This window comes from Beta vulgaris, chromosome 9 (genome assembly GCF_026745355.1).
Source record: "Beta vulgaris subsp. vulgaris cultivar EL10 chromosome 9, EL10.2, whole genome shotgun sequence".
In the NCBI taxonomy this organism is placed as follows: Eukaryota; Viridiplantae; Streptophyta; class Magnoliopsida; order Caryophyllales; family Amaranthaceae; genus Beta; species Beta vulgaris.
Genome location: NC_079210.1, coordinates 20,595,191 through 20,619,268, shown reverse-complemented (window position 1 = coordinate 20,619,268; position 24,078 = coordinate 20,595,191). Strand labels below are relative to the sequence as shown.

Here is a 24,078-nt window from a genome sequence, read left to right as displayed (position 1 = left end):
TGATCTTGTATAAATAGGAGATGATGCAATAATATGATTTATTCAGTTAGATTACACAAAAAATACTGCTTCTGCAAGTGGAACTCTAAAATGAAGCTCAATGCTCCTAAAAAAATACTTCTGTAAGTGAAAACTCTATGAAGTTCAAGCTCTTAGTCCCTATGTTCATAATGGCAGCAACAGTCATCGTAGAATGGTATTCTCTATGCTGATCTGTTGACTTCTACAAAGTTAATCAGTCAAGAACCTTAGCAACCACCTCAAAACATTAGAGTGGCCAAACCAGAGAGGTGTGTGTTGGAAGTCGAAGCCTGCTAAATTGGCGGCAAGCTTTTAAAGAATCAAAATTGAATATCTTCCATATGTAAGGTGAACTTTTTCTGTACCCAAATTATAGTGCTGCCATCATTGTCTGTCTTGCCGCCTGCTTCTTTATCTCTGCTGCTTTGCCACTTCCTCGAAAATACATGTAAACTTGCTGCAAAGATACATGACACAGTGGAGAGAAGATTGGAAAAGGAACAATGGAACATCAAGAAGAAAGAAAAAGATGAAGATTAACGAGAAACTGAGCATTGAGAAACCTGAATAACCCAAATGCTAAGTAGCACTTCCAGAACGAACAATCCAAATCCAACAAGGTATAAGATCTGTAAACAAACCCAAAGAAAACGAAAAGGACACATCAGAGTGTTTTGTACTTCTGTTGACAATGACAGTCAATTGAAAAATGCGCAGGTAATGTTTCTATAATTCCTACTTTCATTTAACCAAATCTGATCAAAGTCGCTTCAACAGGTTTCAAGTTAAAGTGAGAACCTTACAGCTGTGAAGAGCGTGACCTGGACTCCTTCCAAGTTCCAGCACCGTGTGATTATTATTATTATGATTTCCACCCCCACAAATATTATGTGTTTATACAATGTGGCACCAACTCAATTTGCTAATAAAACCGTTAATATAGTGTGGAATATAGAGTTGTTAAAACCCATTCTTAGGCGGGAAAGTTTGTTAGTCAGGATTGTTAGTTTAATCATTATAAATACTTGTATTCATTTCCTTATGAAGGATATTCTGATTTTAATAACAATTCTACGGACCCATTTCATTCTCTCTCTTCCTTCTATCTCTCATGTAACATTCATGGTTGAATGTTGAATTCTCAAAGCTACTTTCTATTCTTCATCAGTTAGTTTGTTGTATTCTACATCTACGGCCAATGAACATGATTGTTATTCTACATCAACGTTTTGTCCATATCACAAGCAAAAAAACACAACACATAGATCTCGCGAAAAAATCAGCTATATCCGATCTTGATTGGCCTTCACTGAGATTCTTAAAAGTAGAACTTACCCCAATAATAGCATTACCACTCAAAACATCTATAGCAGGCAAGATCCCCCTATTATACACCATAGAAACAAACATCATAGCAAACAGAGAAGTGTCAGCAAACATAAATATTTGAAAACTTCAGAAATAAGAAAACCAAAGACATCTCACATTTTCTATCTAGCAACAAAAAAATAACTCCTATACATCCCACAAGGTCCTTTAAGATACATTGGACAAGACTGTCCACTGGCTATATGTACTTTCCAGCATGCAACAGCTCTAAGGTTGGAAGTGAAGAGGAAATCAATTTTCCCAGCAATTCAAATTTGCCTGGTTATATGCGAGCTCGAATCTTGAATTCATAATACATTATGTTGTAAATGTTAAAAAGATAACCAAGCCGGAACAAGATCCTAGAAAAGCATGAGCACTAAAGCAGAAAAGAAGTGAAAGGTCTTTGGACCAGAGATGCAGAGTAATCACATTTTCAGAAAAGAACTGTAGGGAGTATCAGGCATGAGAAGAATTTAAAGGCAAAAGTAGGCTGGAAATAGCTGAGGCCTTTCAGTGAAAAGTAGATTGATTCGAATGAAAAGACATCATAGAAAATTCTAACAAAAACAAGCTTCTCTACCAGATTGATGTATGGACCAAAATCAGATCATTTAAGCTGAGGCAGAAGCTTATCGGAAGCTGATGATAGCAAAAGCGGTGAATGAGAATGAGATGCTTCCACAGATATGGCACATAAAGTGAGCTCAGTCAATTTCAATGAACGGACAATGGCTAGCATAATCATGTCAAAGTATGTTAATTAGGCATAAGTGTCGACGTGGGAACACAGTGATATGACTAAAATATGTTACATGATGATGTAAGTCAAACCGTAAATTACAATGCATCAAAGGTATGGAAAATATATGCACCCTCACTGCAGTAAAGCATCATAACAATCCCCTCCCCCCTACAAACATAAGATAAAGATTCCGTGACGAGGACCATTATGAGGATTACCTACTCCCTCTTCTTTTACGGAAAACATAAAGATCAAAGAGTACAGAAATAAACTCATAGACATGTAAACTTACGTAAGAGATTTCCCCTCGAAGACAATAGGTGGAGCAACTGCAGCCAAGATGCAGAAGCCAATATGAACCTGCAAAGAAAAGAAAAGCTTCAGTAGCAAGCATAGCAAAAATAATCCTACCATGTAATTGACAACTTACTGAATAGGCAATGAAAAACCAGCCAAACTTCAAAGCACTGTCCGTCCTGTTGAAAAGTGAAAGAAGTCCCATTACATAATTTTCCAATTTGGCTCTCGCATATTAATTCTTATTCTGATATGTAAATTTTCACTGGTTTCACACATCTAAAACCTATTATATCGAATGTGAGGTTAAACAAATTTCACATTTTTTGGCTCAGTTGGTAGAAGGTACTTAAGTCAATGAAATATTTTCGTCTCAGTCAGTATAAGGTACATTGCATAGTAGTCCTCAATATTTGGATCATGTGGTAAAGGGTAATAGCTTGAGTGCATGGCAAGGATTCTATCAATCTTTACATGGGATGATAATTATGCATACACATGGAAGTACATCTCTACTAATAAATATGTGTTGTTTTTGCGACTTTCCATTTTTCATCATAAACAAATCTCTAGAGAGTAATGAAGAACATTAAAAGAAAAAAGATATGATTTTATAGATGTTTTACCTTAGGTAATCACATGGGGTATTCTATGTAAGATTACACAAAGGCTTCATTACCATTCCTTTAATATATTACCCTATGCCAATGAGCATTGAAGTTGTGATTCTACACTAAGTCTATTCCTTTGTTTTGCACATGTAATTTGATGCTAAACATGTTAGATCAGATAATTGTTGGGGCTACCCACTTCTTTACTCTCCAATTGCTGAGTATAAATGCTGACCAATCGAACAGGTTTGACTGACCATGGTTAATTCCTTATTTTCTGTTACCTTGTGTAATAATTTGCATTAGACAACTAGGATTTTATTAATCTATGCTTAGTGGGAGCTATATATATTGATAATATCAGGCAGGTCCATTGATATCAACCATGTACCCAGCAGTTGAGACTTGAGAGTACTCTCCTATGAGATAGCGCTGTTGCTTTTCAGGATTTGTCTTTTGAATTATGATCTCCTAATCAGTTAATAGTTGCATTTGCACATTTACATGAGGTCCATTATGAGATTCATTACTGTTTGCTGCTTCTTGTAGACTTGCAATTCTGCTTAGATGACCCTGATTAGTTGGTCGATTGGCAGCACGGTACTTCCTTCTGGCTTAGAGTGAGATGTTCCTTGCTTTCGATGGAACTGAAGCAAGATTGAAGAACTCCTGCTGCATAACAGGCTCAAACCAAGCCTAGTCAAGGCCAGTTTTAGAGCGTTCAAGCTAAGCTTGAAAAGAATCATTTGTTAAAGTATGCCTCGAGCTCAAAAGAGCTTCTAGATTTGTTGTTCGAGCTTGGCTCGTTACACATCCGGCTTGCTCGAACTTAGCTCGAACTTCCTTCAGCTTGAGCTTGAGCCTAAGCAACCTTAAATCAAACTTGAGTTAAGCTTGTGTGTACTTATGAAAATAAAAAAGATACTGAAGGTTCAATGAGCAATCTGTTGGTATTCCACTCTAATTATGGGAAATAAAATCTTCCAATTTTCAATTAAACAGTTGTGCTTATTTGTCATTTAGGATTGACTCCAGCAGACTTGCAAGTCGTGACTCACAAGTCCTTTTGTGAAGCTTTAATTTTCTTTCAAAGATGAACCTTGATGCTATTTTTAAACCATCACGATTGCGAACGATGTACCATACATCATGAACAAGCTAATAAACAAGTTGTTTGCGAACATCCACAAGTCGAATACAAAAGTTTTCAAGTTGGCACATGTACTAAATGAGCTTAAATTTTTTTGTTCAACGTTTTTTAGTTACATAGCAAATGGGTCCTGATTTGACCAAGTTTATTGGCTCATTTGTATCCCTATCACCAGTCCCAAGCCCAAACCAACAACCAGCTATGGCTATCTATCCACATCGAAAAAGTTAAAATTTGGTATAATGATTTGTTGAGAGATGGATGAACCACTAGCATATATTGAGGGTTTGGAGGGGGGATGATAGCACAAGACTCAAATTTGGAAGTTTTTATGATAATATTGGTGATCAGAGTTTTGAACATTTTTATGTGCTCCCTCCTCCTGGTCCTGGACCCCCATTCCTCAAAAAAAAAGAAGATAATTATGGAACAAGAATTCGCTCCAGAGTCCAGTAACTCTTGGTGAACCTGAGTATCAAGAAGGCTTCCTGAAACAACAGCAAGGACATACTACAACGGTATGTACTACTTAACTATAGCATGAAAGTAGGAACCCTCCCCCCCCCCCCCCCCTTCTCCCTCTCTCCTATTATATCTTTCTTTGTCACCATATCAAACTGATATGTGACTTATAATTTCTACCCACAGTGATGTCTAGTCATTTATGAAAAAAATTCCAGTTACATTTTCAATCAAACATCAATAAATCTTCAATCAGGCATTAAACATTTCTTAAAAGGTGAAGCTCCATTGCTTGTTCTGTTGTTTTATTAATATTCAATAATGTTCGGGAAAAGAAGTCTGATTGGTGGTTCACTGAATATCAATTTCCAATTGAAGCTCCATTTTGGGTTTAATTCAACAGCGTACATATAGATGGTCTACCTAGTAATTCAGATTTTAGTACACACTACACATACTACTTAAATACTCCCTCTGTCCGACAAAATCTGAAGACTTGTTGCCACACATAGTTTAAGGAGATATGTGGTTATCAAATGTTATGTTTATTATAAGGTAGATGTGATAAGACCTTCTGGGGTTTTTTTTTTCATTGGAGATAATAAGTTGGGTATATTTCTATTGATAGAGATAGAGTAAGGGCTAAAAGGGGTGTTAGAAAAGTAATACCACATCCGTTCTTTTTCTATTGTAACAATAGGTTAGGGCACGATTTTAAGGAAATGAAAAAGGTGGGTAATTAAGCATAAAACTACCCTTTAATTTAATAGAGAAGGAGAGAGAAATGATCTTTTAATAAAGTAAAAGTACCCCTTTAACAATAAAAGGTGGGTTGGTGAATAATTAGTGAGAGTTTTAATAGGATAAAGTAAGGGTAATAATGTCAATTAAAGTTGCTTTTTATACTAAAAATAGAATTGTTGCAATAGATGTAAAACTACTCAAAATTGTAATTGTTACAATACAAAAGGAACGGAGGAAGTATAATAATAGTGGGACCATGTCCAGGGGCGGACTTACTATGGGTTGAGTGGGTTCAGATGAACCCAATGATTTTTGGAAAAAAATTGCCTAGTTTTTTTTTTAAAATTAAAAATATTTTAGCTATAAGATATATATTACTCGCGTGAAAAGTGAAACATGAATGAAGCGGGTGGCAGAGTGGTTTTGTCTCTCTCATAAACCTCTATGTGCGCGCGTGGGGTGGGGACTGGGTTCGAATCCAGCAAAACACCCTTTTTTTTTCTTCTCTTTTCTTTTATCTAAATTCTAAACATAAAACTGAAAGCCCAATCTACCTCCACCTCAACAAAGTCGACATTTTTTTCTCCAAAACCCTAACTCCCTAAGCAACGAATAACACCATCACTATTTCACTGCCAAGCCAACTGACTGCCGGATCCCTGCTGGCTGCTGCAGTCCTCGATGGTGCACTACCGGTGACTACTTACCAACCGCAGCAGCAGCACAATGACAGCCTCACAGCCAATTAGCCAAAGGTAACTTTTATTTCTTCAATTTTAAATATGAATTTCAGATTATAGTCTTTTAGACATTAGAATATGTAATTGTAACTATGTACTTCCTTTGTTTCTTTTTAAATGCAGCAAAGGAATATTTTATAGCTTACAGAAAATACCCCTTTGTTGCATTTAAAAAGAAACAGAGGAAGTAATTTTATTAATCATTTAAATGTTGAATGAATGAATGTGGATTGTGGAGTTGTTACTTGTTAGTGTTACTTAGACTTACTGACTCATGGACTCGAAATTTGTTGTTTTATGAATTTCAGATTTTAGTCATTTAGACATTAGAATATGTATTGAATTGTTTAAATTTGTTTAAAATTTCTTTCAAGAGTTAGTAGTAATTGTAATTCTGTGATTTTGTTGAGGAAATTTTCCCGAGGTACCTTTGAAGTTTGGCTTAATTTTCAAAATACCCTTATTGAATTTTGAAGTTCAAAGTTTAAGTTTCAAGGGTACCTTAGGAAATTAATGCACTTGAATTTCGGTGTATGGTAAGGGTATTTTGAGCTCAAACACAAAGTTCAGGGGTATATTCGCAAATGTGAGGGGTAATTTGAGAATTACGTCAAACTTCCTGAGAAAATTTCATTTTTGTTGATCATTTAAATGTTGAATGAACGAATGTGGATCACTGGATAATGGATTGTGGATTGTGGATTGTAAATGTTGAGTAAATGTTGAATAAATGAATGTGATTGAACTTTGAAGTGTCTAGACTCATGGAGTTGAATTTTATTGCTTGTTTAAATTGTATTGTGACTATGAAGGGTTATAGAATTTTTTTGGAAAGATCATGCGGGAAACAAGTCACAAAAATCATCCGCTAGTTCTTCTCCTAGTTCAAGAGAACCTCTAAATTCAATACAAGAAGGTGAAATTCGTGATAATGAGTCCCCAACATCCGTACCACCACAAAGTACACCACAAAGTGAAAATTATTCAAATGCTAGTGTAGATGTAGATGCTCCCACCTAATGTTAATCTTCTTCCACATGACCCCGGAAAAAGAATCCCGATATTGGCATACCCAAAAAAAGTTGTGTCACACGCTTACATGACTTTCCTCAAAGAGAGATAGGAGGTATGCGCTTTAATGTTGCTTGGTTTGATAAGTATGATTGGCTTGAATATAATGTTGAGAAAGATGACTTTTTGCTTTGTGTGCTACTTGTTTAAAGGCAAAATCAAGTCTTTAGGGACACATGATTGCTCTGTTAATGGAGACTTTAGAGGTTGGAACAAAACTTAAAGATTGGAAATGCATGTTGAGGATCTAAATAGTTCTCATAATAAAGCTAGAGAAAATTTTGATTTTTTCACTAAGCCAAAGTCGTCTGAGTCATTTAGCTCTTATACCACATAAGCTAAGATCCTTTATAAATCCCGCTTAACATATTCATTGAAATGTCTAAGGTTTCTTTTGGGTCAAGGGTTAGCATGTCGTGGACATGTTGAAAGTGACATATCGAATTACAAAGGGAACTTTCTTGCACTTATAACATGGCTTGCTGAAAATAATAGTGATGTGAGCAAAGTTGTCTTAGGTAATGCTCCGAGGAACAATCAAATGACTTTTCCTATGATCCAAAAGGACTTTATTAACTCTTGTGCAAAAGAAACTACTAGGCTTCTTATGGATGATATTAAGGCTGATTCTTTTAGAATACTAGCTGAAAAATCTAGTGATGTGTCTCAAAAAGAATAAATGGCCTTTTGCTTGCGTTATGTTAACAAAAAAGGGAACATAAGTGAGAGATTTCTTGGAACTATGCATGTTAATGATACCATGGCTTTGACATTAAAACATGCAATTGAAACTTTGCTTATGGATCATTCATTGAGTTTGTCTGGAGTTCGTGGTAAGGTTATGACGAGGCAAGTAATATGAGGGGTGAGATAAACGGTCTTAAAACTTTGATCATGAATGAAAATCCTTCTGCTTATTAAACCAAGAGATTGGTTTGGGTAGGCCAGGTGATACTTGATGGGGATCACATTATAAAACAATTAACAATGTCACTTCATTGTATTCCACTATCATTAAGGTTCTTGTGAAGATTGGAACAAGTAAGGGTAATAAAGATGATCGTGTGCAAGCTATTGCTAATATGTCAATATTTGAGTTTGTTTTCATGTTACACTTGATGTCAGAAATATTTGGACAAACGGAAAAATTATGTCAAGCTTTGCAAAGAGGGGACCAAGATATTGTTAATGCTATGTCATTTGTTTCTTTGACTAATAATTGATTGCAAAAGTTAAGAGACCATGGATGGAATTTTTTTTTTGGAGATGCTTACTTCTTTTTGTGCTAGAAATGAGATTAATGTTGTTGATATGAATGATTTGTACATTCCTCGTGAATAATCAAAACGTTTCTTTGCCAAAGTTCCAAATCTTCACCGTTTCGAGTTGAAATGTTTCTAAGTGTTATTGATTTGCAACTTCAAGAGCTTAACAATAGGTTTGATGAGAAAAATTTGAAGTTGCTTATATGTATTTATTGCTTGAATCCCATCAATATATTTTAGGCATTTGATACACAAATGTTGCTTAGGCTTGCCGAGTTTTATCCAAAAGAATTCCCATGTAATGATATGACAACACTTCGACATGAACTTGAATATTTTTATGATGACATGAGGAAAGATGCAAGGTTTGGAGTGAAGGATATTCATGAACTTTCTATGATGCTTGTTGAAACAAAAATGCATAATTCTTATAAACTAGTTTACTTGCTAATAAGACTAGTGTTAATTCTTCCGGTGGCAACGGCAAGTGTGGAACGACTCTTCTCTTTGATGACTTATGTGAAGAACAAGTTGCGGAATAGTATGGGTGATCAACTATTGGATGATAGCTTAGTCACATTTCTTGAGAGGGATCTTTTTGTTCAAGTTAGTGATGATGATGTATTAAAATGTTGCCAAAGTATGAAAACTCGTAGGATGCTTTTGTAACTTTTTGTTGATGTTATGTAATGAATTAACATTCTATTTAACTATTGTAGTTTGATATTTGAATTAATGTATTGAACTTTAAGTGAATGAATGTAGTATTTTTTTTTTACCGGCTCCGAACCCATATGGTTGAATTCCTGAATACGTCACTGACCATGTCATATATGAAAGTATTCAAACTAATGTAGTACAAACAAAAAACGAAAGTGTAGAGACTATTCTAGGACGGGGGAATACACAATATACTACATTTCTATAGTTGACCTGACCAAAAGATTATACTAGATATTAAGCAGAAATAAGCATCCAGCTCCACATAAAATACACAAGTTCTTGTCAGTATCTGTGCATACATTTTAGTTTCCAGTTTGGTAAAGGTTTTATGACTCCCACCATCTCAAGTCAAACGTTTACTTTCTGAAGAAAATGTGACATTATGACAGCCTTTACTACAGGGTTGATACACAGGAGGAAAAAACCATCTTTAGAAGGTTACAGGAAAGAAACAAACAGTTCTAAAGCACATGCCAAGGCAAAGTAATTCAAAGAGGTTTAGGGAGTCGTCTACATTCAAACAAAAAGTTAAACTTGAGAAAACCACTAAAGAAAGTGCTGATAAGATACACAAGTTATTGTACTTTCTCATCCAGCAAAGATATCTCTCGAAACAAAAGCTACAGGGAGTAAAATTACCTCATAGCACGATACAATGGACGATACCAAAAGACATAGGCACCCGGAACTCCAGATATAAAGTAAATGATTGCTAGAAGCCAAATTTTCACTCCTGGAACAAAAATAGCATAAGCAAACGAAAAATGAATGCTTGTAAATAATTGAGACACCAAACACATAAGCCTAGATCACAAAACCCACCTTCCCCTTTGATCCAAGCTATAGTGACTGCTACAATATTCCATAGAAGGCAAAGTGCAAGTCCTGGATAAACTCAGACAAGTCAGTTGATTTTACTAGAAACTGTAAAATGATAATAGTATCTTGACTGCAGAGTAAGCAATTCTGGTTCAAAAGATAAATACAGCGCAGAAAAGCATCTGCACCTCAAGAACAACCTCAACCATTAGTCCAAGAATAAAGAAAACCCGCCCAATAATTTAAGGGATCTAAGCTCAGGTTCCCGCAAATAGATTTCATCCCAAAATTTTTGTTCACAGTACTTACTGGCAAGGGAATTAGATTTGATTCCAAGAATTTCAAATCACCATTACATAATTTTTAGAATAAGAGTAATATTAGGTGGTGACTGGGCTCATCATTTTGCAAGCCTGAATTGAAATGACGCATGTACATATGCATAAAACGCTGAAATGAAAAAACAGGAAATATGCGGTTTTGGTAACTCTAGGATAAGAAAAGTGATGTGTAAAAAATCACAAGGATGAGTTATAGGAGACAAGTGTTTGTTAAAAGTCATAAATGACTCTTAAAACACCCCTACTGAGGTTGTCGTACTAGTAGGACAGGTGGAAAATTGTTCTAGAGAGAAATGGGATAGGCTATTGAAGAAGTTAGGCTTGTTCATTATATAGTATATTGCTGTTCAGAATAGAAGAATATAAAGTTCTAGGCACAAAGTGAAACAAAATTAGAATTTTTCTACACTTTTTGCATTTTAGGTGATCAACAGAGGGACAAAAAAGGATTCATGGTCACAAAGCTCAACCAGTAAATATACAATATAGATGGTCTGCAGTCTGACAACTCATAAGACATATAATACTCATTGGAGAAATAGCTTCTCCTTCTCCTGAACTAAATATTTCATCATAAGTATTTCATTTACCCAATAAGGTCTTCTCTTTCCAAGAACTAAAGAGAAACCTTTCTTCTAGATTTTTCTAAGACTGGTTACACTTTTTCTTTTAAGCTAATTTATATAGATGGTTCCCTATTTCAAATGCTAAAGAAGACTTAATGCACAAAATGCATTTGCAGAATGCAGTAATAGAACCAAGTACCAACTACCATTGTTGTTAAAATCGCAATATGGATCGTAGGATCGTATGATTCAAATATGTCAAAACGATTTGGATCATTTGCATAATCGGACTGTCAACAGAATCCATTCAGGATCCGTCAGGTTTGCACAAAATCGATTAGGATCGATCAGGATCAAAATATCATACGACCGTACAATATAGTAGTAAAAAACATGTTTAAATTTTTCAAAGCCTACTTCTCTGGAAAAAGGACGCAAGCCTAAAATAAAAACACCTTCAATGGATGAACATAAAGCTCAACCTTTTACTCTACAATTTACATATGTTTAATGTTCAATCAAAAAGTTGGTGATAATGATACTTTGGAACGTCGGATAAGATTTATGTTCCTTTTAATAGGTAAATGCTAAGGTATAGGGATGTCAACCATGTCGAAATAAATATGGTTATGTTAAGATATATTTTGAAATTTTAGTTTTAGATCAGTAAATTATGTTTCTCTTTTTTACATAAATTATATTCTAGGCTACTTCAGAATTTCTTTCTTATATTGTCATTTTGACTACTTACTCATTACGGTATGCTATAGACATGAAGATACTCAAGTTAAAAATATTATCAATGGAAAAACAAAGAATTTTACTGATTTAAAAGTTAAATATCAAATTTTTAGGATAATTTTATCATTTACGTAGAATTTTATGATCCGATTCTGTCATCCAAAGTAGGATCTCGATCCTCATAATATTACCAAATGCCAACTACTATAAATGATTTGATTTATCCAAATATATGGCAAGGCATTGCAAGGAAACAAGAACAAACAGAAATACACTCACATATTTATAACCTATTACTCGAACTCTTCATTTTACCTCAAGTACCTCTGATATATCGTCGACAGTCTTACATGGGTATGGACACTACAACACTTCTTTTAGGCCAAAATCATGGAAAACTTTGCATAATAAAGTGAGAGCACAAACACACAGACACAAATAGAGAAGAGATCCAATTAAAATTTTCTTAAAATGAGAAAGGTATAGTTGCAGCTTTTGTCCTCATAGATATAGGTGCAAATTATCTATTACCATCTACTAAAAGAGAACTATTCAACTTCTCCCCCCCCCCCCCCACACCCAAAACTATCCTATGTGGCATAACATGGTTAACTCTATTTCCCTCCTAGTGTTTTGGTAGCTATTTATTGTTTCTTTTAAATCTTATATTCTCCCCAAAAAGAAAAAAAATAATTATAGAAAATTCTTTTGCTTAACTGTTCCATATCTCTTTGCCTTCCTTTAGTCATCTAGCTCTATCTGCTTTACAATCTTGATACTCCAATTCTCACTTCACCTCCAGTAATTTATCTTCTCGATTGGTCCTTCTCTCTCATCATCTCAGGTACACTTCCTTTTTTCTATTTTAAACCATAACTTCACATACCTTCAATTATTTTATTTTCTTGAGAAATTAAAATTTGTTATTTTGGGATTTGTTTGTAGGTTGAGAAATACATAATTCATAGTGAAGGAGGGTTGGGGCTCCCTATCTTGGAGGAAAGTCAAATTAAAACGATGGTAGAGTACTTTAGTAGTAATTCAGGCTTCCCGTGTACTTAAACTTCAACCCTCAAGAAGATGAAGAACAAAATGAACCCATTATATAGTCTCTGGTAGTATTTTGTAAAAACAATAATTTTCCAATTTCCAAATATATGAATTTATAAAAAAGTTTCCTTCCAGAAATTATGATTCAAGTTTGCGTTGATTTTTATTTTGATCCTCAATCTAAGATTTTGTTTTTGGAGTTGTAATTAAAGTCGAGCTTAGCATCAATATAACATGAGTAGTTTCGCTCCTAAAAGTTATTTTTCAGATTCTAATATCTCTCTTTTTATATCCTAAACAAGAGTTCTAGAGCAAGCATATCCTAAACCTAGGTCATTTGATTTGTGTATAACAAGAGTTAATCTGAAGAAATGACCTTCAATTTTCCTCATTTCATTATTTTTGTATCTCTGATTTCCTTTTTGTGCATTCTTCTTTCATCTTTTTCTCTTTCTCTTTCTAACTATACTTTCTTTACCTTTTGCATCATTGCAAGTTAAATAAATAGCTCACATAATTTGAATGTAGTATTGGCCTTCAGTTTGTTAACATGATGTAATTCTAGAAGCATACACATGTATATATAAACATTTATGTATTATTAGTATTGTTTTGTTAAATTCACCACATTAAGATGAGATTGTTTGATGAAGGTCAGTGCTATAACAAATAAGATCAACAGTACATTATTATCTAAGTTTCATCAAGTTATCTTTGTATTTCACTATATAATTTTGTGTGCACGTTTTCCCATTATAGCAATCAAGTAGTGCGTAACTACTTGATAGAAGATAATGTTCATATATTACTAAGGGTTTGTTCTCCTTTATATATTAACATAAGTTCCAGTAAACATAAGAGCTTTAGTAAAAAAAAGTTACTGTTCAGCAAAGATTAGTTTAAGTAAGTTTAAATTAATTTTTGTAATAGTGTAAGTTAGATTAAGTCAAAAGAAAAGTTAGCCCGAATAAATTTAGTAACAATCTGTTAAATTCAACAATGATAAATAGCAAAAAGAAGTTCTAAGATGATTTTTATTCTTTTATATTTATCGATTAATAATGAGTAGTTAATAATCCATGTCTATTTTGTTCAAAGTATTCAAATAGGAGCCATTGTTTCAGAATTTATGTATGAGGAGTTCATAAAATCTGGTACTACAAATACTTTTGTTCAAACCGTGCCTCGCAGGAGTGTTAACCTAGTTACAAACTAAATGTGATTGATTTTGTATTAGAGCTGGAAATAGTTTTAAAAGAAGTAGATGCACATCCTGTTAAAGATATTTGCCAATTTCGTTCAAAATTTTTGCAAAAAGAACCTTCTCGTTTTAAGAATCTTCTTATTTGACTCGAAATCCAACAACCAACTCATCACTTCATAAACCATGCCACACACGTTATTGAGAGAGTTTGATTGCAGAGCTTTATAGAATCATAAATTCTCTACACAAAGAAAACTTTTGAAGAATTTACAATGGTCACTTACAAGTCAGATCATTTTGCACGACAAATGCCACCAAAAAGTGTTTATGTGATCTCTCATTGTTTATCTTATATACTTCCTCCGTTCCTTTTTCCTTGCAACGGTTTGACTTTTACACTATTCACCAACTCTACTTTTTTTTATCTTTGGTGAAAATAGTTATGGAAATACATATTCATGTGGCATCTTGTTACAATCGTCTCAAAGTATATATTTCAAATATCTACTTTGTATAATTTTTTAATATCGATAATTAAAGATACTAATTGTTGAAGTTATGCATTGGCAAGTGTGAAAGTCAAACGGTTGCAAGTAAAAAGAAACATATAAAGTATTTAGTTTAACTTCTCGAAAAATGGCAAGGATAGTAAAAGTAATTGGGACTTTCTTCATCACCAATTTGATGAAACCCCACTAACTGGTTCCTCTCGTACTCTTTATTCCCTTTTTAGTGTGCATTCGTGCACCAAGAATCAATCAAATTGGAAGATGAAGCTATGATAGCGCCTCATGAAGCTAATATTATTAACACTCGTGAAACAACAATCCATGAGTTGGAAGGGAAAGCTATGATGGTTCCTCGTGAACCTAAATGTGGTTCCCAAGTCTCCTCATATATGATATTTATTTAGATGGATCTCATCCCCTTATATTCTCGAGGTCAAAACCACTTATAAGACGAGGAGATCCCTCTTAACTAATATAAAAAGCAAGTAGAAATAAGAATCAGGTTCAAAAGGCGCCAATATAGTGTTGGTTCACGAGTATTAACAACAGCTTCACAGGGTGCCATTATACCTTTATCTGTTTCATGACTTTCATCTTCTAATTGATGGATTGTTGATTCACAATATTAATAACTTTATAAGGAGCCATCATAGCTTCACGACTTCCTCTTACATAGGAGAAAGAATAATACGATATGCACTAGATAGTGGGTCTGAAGTAATCTACACTACCCTTGCTAGGGGTGCTAAAGCCGAATTGAGACGGAACCTGAAAAAACTCACCTCGGCTTGTAAACGTACTTAATAGGGCTGAGCTAAAGCTAGTCGAGCTTGAAATATTGGGCTCGGCTGGAACTCGAGTTCAGGACTTACAACTTGGCTCGAGTTCGCTAGAAACTTGAAATTCACTTTGGCCAAAGCAAGTCCAAGGTCAAATTTCATGAGGCCCAAACATTAAACAATTCAAAAGTCCAATGTCCAAACACTTGTTAATTGCATGGCTCAAGCAAGTAAGCCAACTGTAGAAGAAAGCTAAGTCAAAGATTTCTTTTACAATGCATTTAACACACCTTCATGGTATTCTACCGATGTGGGGTGCCTGAAGATTACAGCTTGTTGTTTTGTTTTCAACAAGGAGAAATAAAGCAGAAAAACAAATACCCTTTTCTCAAACTTTCTCTCTCCTTGGATGATTTTTTCACTAAGCTTGGTCACTCTTATCCTCCCCCTGTGCAACTCATGTAACTGTTTCCTAGCTTCATTTATTTGTTGCTTCTACACTAGCCTATATAGCTCCTTTCTCTATGTTTTTTGACGTAAACTTTGTTGCTTGGACTTGGGTACGCACGTCCAGCATGGGTACATGTCCAAGTGTTCGACTCGGCTATTTTGTGGAATATTTTCAATTTTTTGGCCCAAAATGAAGTGTTGAGTGTCCCACCCATGTCCACGTGTCGAGGAACCAACAGGGGTTTTTGAGGTGAAATGAAAAGTTCGAGCAACATATGATGGAACAACCTGTGTCTTGGATAAGACTTTTAACCAATGAAAAGCAAATTATATAAAAATGTAGTAAAGACGAAAGAAATGATAATAGTGGGGTTGTAGTTGGAATTTGTCTTCTCATCAATAACTATACAACGTTTCTTTAAGTAATCTCTCTCATTTATTTATTTTTGTTATTTTCTTTGCTTTTAGGTGCTTTTCTGGTTTATCAAACATGTACATTTTGAGTTTATAGTGTGGTCTTGTATCCCAAGACTACCATTTTTTCCCATAGTTATTGATTATTCTATCTTATATTAAACATTATGATGTATTTTTAGTAACTATAAAACCATTGGGCGCCAGCTTTCAAGCCGAGCTTAAGGTAGCTCGAGCTCAACTCGTTAGGGTGTTGAGCCCTCTCGAGCCAAGCCAAGCCTTAACCGAGCCGAGTGTAAACAGTTTATAAGCCACCCTTGGCTCAGTAGCCCTAATCTTTGCCATTCATCAAGAGACAAGTGACTACTTTATTCTTCACGAGTTATGTAATTTCTATATAGCCTTCTAGTTAAGCTCAATAACATAACCTCCATTTTAAAAGCCATAAGTTAAGTAAAAATTACTAATAACATTAATAAAGCCTGAAGTAATATTCCCGTTTCAATTAATTGATCTAGAGGAAATTACAACTGAAATTTTAAAAGTTTTGTTGATGTTGTGCTTATGCCGAAGTTACCATTTGAAGATCTCGCCCTAGGCTGATGTGATTCCACGGATGCTTCGAACCAAAACGAATGCGACTAATACTAAAGATCGAAACTTTAAATGGATAGACTCTATATGTTCCCTCAAGAACTAGAGGATCTCTACCTAACCTCAATTAGGAGATTCACATAAACCACGATTTATGTGTTCTTGGTACGACAACCAAAATCAATGCAAACATGCACTTGACAATCTTTTAATCAAAAGCAAACAACCAATCTCTTCTTATTAATAATACTCGTGTACTTATATATACACGCCTAACACACTCTAAATCTTATCACCCTAATAAGATAAGCACAACTACAAAGATAAACATAATCTAATTCACACGCCTAAGATAAAATCTATCCATACTTAGGATAAGAATTACCATAACTTATCTTATTTGGACTCCTAACTTGACTCAATGACAAAGGAATTAGACTCCTAAATATAATAGGATTCCTTTTATCACTCACACAACTGAAATTAAACGCCTAATAAGCAATTAAATTACATAGTCTCCTAACAGAACTAGGAGACTACGTACGAATCCTAACAGAACTAGGACTCTCGCACAGTGGTTAGCACTGTCTGGCCAACCGTGACCTATGATTGTCGCACTTGATACGCATCATAGGCTTTCTATGGAAGCTACCCAGTCTTTATGTGCTCTTACCATGAACTAAGAAATTGATGATGCTTTGGCTTTTATCGATGATGCAAGTTGCAAAGTTAGCCACATTAGATGGACATAATTTGGTGAAGTTGAAAAGGCTTTACATTCTTAAAGACAAGAACAATATAATGTTCTTTTCAAACTGATTGCATTTCGACTACTCTGGTTCCTAGAGTACACAATGCCTATGCAGTTAACATATCGCTTGTTGTATTGTGTATAATTTTATTTCTAAGATTATTATACATATCAGGCTATCTAGATTCATCTTTTTTTTATAGCGAAGGTTTTAATATAATGGTGTGAAGGTGTGTCTCATTTGAATTGCTGGAAGGTAATATTATTAGGTTCATCATGTTTGAACTAAAGTTCCATCTTTTTGGTGGTTCACATGTTCCGTATTTAAAGTTCAGACTATTTTTGAACAAAAGGTTCATCTTTGATTACTTGTAACTTTTTAGATTCATTTTTCCAACTAAAGGTTCAACTTATTGTTGGTTCTTTTTTTTTTTTGAAATGGGATATTCATATTATAGGTTTTTTCAAGCATCATTAATTCTTAATAGTGGATTGAACTTTATGAGTTGTTTTATATATATATATATATATATATATATATATATATATATAATATATACTTCCTCCGTTTCTTTTTACTCGCTACACTTTCCATTATGGGAAGTTTCACATTACTTCCTACACTTCTTTTTTGGGCAATAAACTCTCTCTATCTCTCTCCTCCCACATGGGTCCCTTTTCTTTTTACTCTCTACCTCTCTCTTCTCCAAAAATTGCCTAGGAGTCCGTGAAATGAGAAGTGTAGCGAGTAAAAAGAAACGGAGGAAGTATATATATATATATATATATATATATATATATATATATATAATATATATATATATATATAATATATATATATATATATATATAGAGAAGTGAGTTCATATGAGAATGCATACTTAGGTGTTGTTTGGTTGGAAGCTATTTCCCTTGAAAATACAAATTCCTAGGAAATACATTATGGGTGTTGTGTTTGGTTGGAGGGAAATGGAAGAAGCACAGGAAATACAAATTCCAAGAGAAATAGAATTTCCCATGAAACATGGGAAATCACTCACCAAACCCCCCCTTAGTGAGTAATTTCCTAGGAAATGCAATTTCCTATGGTGTCAACCAAACAATTTTGTCTAAATCCTAGGAAATTAACAAGGGAAAGAATTTCCCATGAAATGTGAATTCCCATGGGAAATTACTTCCCATGTGAACCAAACGAGGCCTTATATGGGAAATGAGAATGAATTTTACACGTTATAACTCTTATGAATAAGTGATATAACTCTAATGAAAAAGTGATGTAACTCCAAAAACAAAATATTTGAAAAAAAAATTCAAAAAGAACAAATTTTTTTTTGAATTCAAAATTTTCTAATGAATAAATGTTGTAACTCTACACCAATCATGTGGTTTCTCATGTAAGGAGCATTCTCATGTGATCTTGCCTCTCTCTCTCTCTCTATATATATATATATGGATTTTTTGATTTTAATAATGCAACCTTTTAGCCATTTGCAACGAATAAGCAAACCTTTTAGTTATTCCTAAATAATGCAACCTTTATATTAACGAAGCCACCTAACTCAACCATAACAAGTAGTAGCTCCTAAGTACATATCAACTTTTTCTACTATGAAAACCAACACCTCTAAAATTCTCCCTCCCAAAACCACGACTGCTTACACCCTCCTAAACCTCAAATTCATACTCCAAACTAGATCATACGAGATGGAGATGTAGAGAAGTTAGATCTAAAGACAACTTAAAAAAGAGATAAAAATTAACGAAAATCAAATAAAATTTAGCTATGGATTTTGGCCTCTTTGAAGAGGGAAAATAGGAGGGTGGTATCGGTTTGTTAAGGGATATTGTTGTAGTGGAGGATGATGGATGATGAAAGAGAAAGCAGGATGGATAACAAAGGAATATAAAATCAAACTATTGATTCATTTGCTTTCGTTATTATTATTTTTCTATTCAAATCTATCATCAATATAAGTATTTGCCTCGAAATGGCAGTATTATCTGTGTAATGGTTTGCACCTTAACGCTTTATACTTAGTCAAAGTTAATGGAGTCCATTAGGAAGCCAAAAAAAATACAACATAAGTTTTTTTTTTTAAAGTACTAGAGCTGTATTCCAAGTATGCAGCAGCAATCATCTATGTGCATTAGAAATTTTATAAACATCACATACCCAGATATGTGGTGAAGGCAACATACTGCAACTTCTGTAGATGAACAGGAATCTCATTTGGAATATCATGATGTATAAGAGGGAAAAACGGAGGCCAGTTTTTCTCTTCTATCACAATCCCAGCTGCAAAAAGGAGGAAGTATAATTGGACGTCAGATGCTAATGACAATACATGATACCTTGCTGTTGGAATTCAGATAGATGAAAAGTGTAATCACCCCGAGAAATAGCATCTTCCCTCCTCCTCAATTCCTGTATCCATAAAGGGGATCAAAATAGCACATAGTTGTAATATTGAAAGAAACATACCATGACAAATATACAGGTCTTCGATTGTTTCTATAAGGAAAATCAGTTATAAGTATTTAATAATATGCACTTTACAAGTCAATGAAGGTTTGGGAGATACAGAAAGGACATATATAGGAAATCAACTCCATCCAGAAGATATGTGAGAGCATAATGTCATTCTTGCTAAGCTTGAAATCTTAACTTCTCGTAAAAATTTTGCTTTGCAATTCCTGAATTACGAAAGTGTGATACCTGTTCCCTTTTTTTCAATTCAGCCTCCTTTGCTAGCAGTTCCTTCTCTTTGCTCTTCAAATCCTAAAAATGGAAGTTACAAAACAAAAGGAACCACAAATATAAGTTATACAGCATCCAGCATCAATAGCACGATATTGTGCTAGCTGCTTTGCAATCTCAGTGGAACTTGATTATACCATTCCATTCTCAAGAGGAATATCAACTGTTGCACCACGATTGTAATCAGCACGTCCCGAAGGAAGTGGTGAGAGAACAGGGTTTGGTGAAGGAGCAACACTACCGGGATTCTGCCATCGAAGAATAATTTAATTAATTCCAGAATAAGAGTGTATCCTCAACAAGACTAAAATGCAACTCACCAGTGAAATCTCCAACAAACATATCAAAGCAGGTCAAGAAATGAAGAATAACAATTCTATAGACCATATATGATAAAACGTAATACACTAACATGAAACCCGAACCCTTTCAAGTCCTCACAAAATGCAGGCAATGCATGGGTGTGAATATATACATACATATATGGGTGGGTAGGTGTTTTTTTATGTGTGGGTGTTTTGGGGGGTGTAAAGGAAGGTTCAGGGATAAAGGCTCGCGCGCAAAGTGACAATTAATCACTTGATACTCATTTATGTATGTTCTTTGGAATGCTTGTTTCATCTACATAAGTTTACAAAACAACTTGTAGAAAATGAAATCAAATGCATGTTTCCATTTGTTCAAACTCAATCTATCAAGTGAGGAGTTCTATAAAATTGCATACATTCAAGAAAGTATTTCATCAATGAACAACCTTAACAATTTTGTTGATCTATAGTCTTAATAACTTTTCAGACTGTAATATAAAAACACATAATAATATAAAATATATTTGTAGTGTGCGAATATGTGATTGTATATATATTAGCGTGCATATTTATATAAGTGAATTAACGGAAGCTCATATGATGACAACAATTTTGGTGTAGGTTAAATAAACAAGAACACTCTATCATATTATGATAAAAGCTCATTAAATTAGAAGTATGGTGTAGGAAGGAAATAAAGAATGATTGGTTCATATTACAAAAGACAAGTATTTAAGCTCCAAACATAATAAAGAAATGACAAAAGAATCATGAAGTGAAACAGTGAAGCCACTTACAGGCATGTAAAAAGCACCTCCATTAAACGCTGATTGCTTAGATCCTTTTCCGTTAGGCTGATCCTGTAAAAACATTACCTTCCATGTAAAATTATAGTTTGGAACGGAAATACGCCTAGAGGTCTTGCAAAAAAAAACAATAAAGAAAAGAGCATATGCTCTAGATATTATAGAACTTCAAGATTTTCCATCAACTGCATAAGTAAGTAATGTTATAGCTCTCACTAACACAAACTCGTGCTTGTATACACTGCTTCTCAACTGATATTATACCATCCTTTTTCTTAAATTGTAGAGTTGTTGTGTTCTAACAGGCTACAGTCTGCAGTCTACAAAGAAGACATCAGAACATGTGGTCAAACTGACACATGAGCAGCAACATGGATTTAATTTGCATGTCGCAAAATTTGATTACAATTTCAGCGAAAATCTAATCAACTTAAATTTGAAAACAAATAGAATGGGTGTTGAAATGATTTGACGGATTAATAAAAATCGCAACATCATTTGTGAAATATGTCGAGGAACTCAGTATTCTGAATACAACTCAAACTCAGCTGTAATTCAAAAGAAGAAAGATAATAAAAAAGAAGTTACAATTGCTTGTAAAATCATACTGATAAAGCAAAAGGCTGGGCCTGTAACACAAAAGTTTTGAAGAAAGTTATGGCAAACTTGCTAAAAAAAGGTACAACACAGCATATACAACAAAAAGTATCAAAACAAGAAAAGGCAAGGTTCAACACTCAGCAATAACGTCATGAAGGATAATTCAATTATCCAAGGTCACATACAAGATCCTACTATGGTGATCCATCCCAACCAAAACAACCATGTGTTATTTTCACATTTACCCAATGTAAATAATTTAATGATAAATCCTTAGTGGTTATGAACGAAATATTGATGTAAATATTGCTCGAGCAGGTATGTAGACCTGTAGAAGATGATTTCTTGGGCTTAAACATTTATTTAAAGGTTCCGTTAAAAGTAGTTAAAAGGAGTTGAATTGAATAGCACTTGAACCAATAAGCATGATGACAAACATGACTGGTTAGGGAAATTCGTCTGATGATACCAAGTAATCTTTTTGACATGGGGTAGCAACAGGGGGGGAGGGAACCTCAAAAATCATCCTAACTTAATTAATATTCCTCTTTCAAAGGGAATATTAGTAATCAAACCCATCAAACCACAACAGAAGCTGAAACACCAGGCAGTCATGTAGCAGGGGGGTTTCTTGTACATATGAGTCTAAGGTTTTCGCGGCATGAGATCTCAACCCTCTTGTATATTAATACTCATAGTTCTTACTCTAGCGGTCTAGCTACTAGCTACCCATGAGAATAAACCTTTAGTTTTTTCCCCTCCATCTCTCTTCTTATCTTACAACTACAATTAAAATTGAAATAAAAAGTTACAATTCCTTGTTATCTTCTTCTACAACTATTAATTTTTGACAATATTCCTATTACATTTTCTTGTGTCTTTCTAAAACAGCCTGCAAGATGCAACTGATTTTTTGTTAAGGTATGTTTCCCACCATTAGCTAGTATCGTTTATTGTCATATACTTCTATGGAGCATGTTATTTTTAAAGCATCTGACAGCACTCCATTTGAGACTGAGTTATCTATCACAATGATCAATAACATCTATTAAGAGGCTTACAGTTGTACTGAATGATCTATTCCAAATGCGAAACAGGCTACGTGACTGTGGCGGATCCAGCCCAATAAATTGGTGGGTGGCAAATAAATTTTAAAAATTGTAAATTTGTAATGGGGTCAAGTGGTCAACTTTTGGAAGCAAATCAAAGTTCCTCCAGAGTTAATGGCATCACACCCTGACAATGTGGCTCCGCCTCGATAAATCTAATAATCTATACTTGTTATAAACACTCCAAACTTCCATTAGACAGATAATTCCCTATAAAAATCTCTGATCAATTTCATAGCTTCTTCCCGAACAACAAGACCATACGCGAATCCACCTCGAAATTCAAAAGCATAGTTTGAATTCCATCTACATAACTCCTCAAATTATCAATCAAATCATTTCCAGGCATCCATGCAAGCACGTACATTGTTGAAAGAAAAGAGGAAATAAATCCGTAAAAGATTCAAATCAGAAAAAGATCTCATAATTTCAGGCAATGTCACGACAATGTCAATCCGGAAAATTTGAACCTTAACAAAAAAAAATCAATCTACAAATGCGAGAGAAAAAAAAAAGTAAAATAGAATATAGAAAACAAAAAGAGAGAGAGAAAACAAACCGCGAAAGGATTGACATCTTCCTCTGCGAAAGGATTTTGATTTTGCGCCATGAGAATGGAGATGAGATCAAAAATTGAGATTAAAATGTGAGGGAAATTGCGGGAAATCTGCAGGACATTTCAGGTCCGGTTTTGAGTTGAAAATAAACGGTGAGGGTTGAGACCTATGAATTTCTGCCTTTTCGGTTCTTTTCAGTTGATTTGAAGTTTGAAACGAGAGTAACAAGAAGTTAGGACTGTCAACTGTTTTTTAAGAAAAATAACATATTAATATTGGGTGAAAGTATTGAGTCAGACCTTCTGATCCAATATTTTCCGTCGGATGGGCTGAGTCCAAGAAAATGCGCGCGGGCTTTTTTTTTAATATTTGTTTCTTTTTAAAAAAAAACATTTAACGGTTATTAGGTTTTATCTTTTGACGGTTTTGAAACTGATTCTTATGTAGTTCGTGCTTGATTCTTTCTAGTTTTAAAACTGTTTATTCTCTCTTAGTTTCTCATTATTTCTAGTTTTGCTCTTAATT

General features: G+C 34.2%; 1 protein-coding gene across 2 annotated transcripts; it reads right to left on the bottom strand.

Annotated features, from left to right (window-relative positions):
• Window positions 1–23,796, bottom strand: LOC104903374 (secretory carrier-associated membrane protein 1). Of its 2 annotated transcripts, XM_010691400.4 has the most exons (13): window positions 23,556–23,793; window positions 21,279–21,341; window positions 20,311–20,421; window positions 20,132–20,194; window positions 19,807–19,840; window positions 19,589–19,711; window positions 10,020–10,082; window positions 9,837–9,930; window positions 2,565–2,610; window positions 2,427–2,494; window positions 1,357–1,405; window positions 585–650; window positions 1–478 (listed from the first exon to the last, which is right to left on the bottom strand). In XM_010691400.4, exons 1-13 carry the CDS (start codon window positions 23,604–23,606, stop codon window positions 392–394), a joined length of 918 nt encoding a protein of 305 aa, XP_010689702.1. In that variant the 5' UTR covers window positions 23,607–23,793; the 3' UTR covers window positions 1–391. The 2 variants fall into 2 exon arrangements, 1 of the variants encoding a protein (XP_010689702.1); XR_008967612.1 differs by lacking the exons at window positions 1–478; window positions 585–650; window positions 1,357–1,405 and adding an exon at window positions 3,573–3,913 and having other exon boundaries at window positions 2,428–2,494; window positions 23,556–23,796.
• Window positions 23,797–24,078: the final 282 nt, after the last annotated feature.

Bases quoted from the DNA above. Each gene is read 5' to 3' on its own strand.
- LOC104903374 (XM_010691400.4), bottom strand. From the start codon at position 23,606: ATGGCGCAAAATCAAAATCCTTTCGCAGAGGAAGATGTCAATCCTTTC. The intron at 2,495-2,564 runs GTAAGTTGTCAA...TTTTCTTTGCAG, and splicing joins GGTTTTTCATTGCCTATTCA to GTTCATATTGGCTTCTGCAT. The intron at 1,406-2,426 runs GTAAGTTTACAT...GGTGTATAATAG, and splicing joins TTCGAGGGGAAATCTCTTAC to GGGGATCTTGCCTGCTATAG.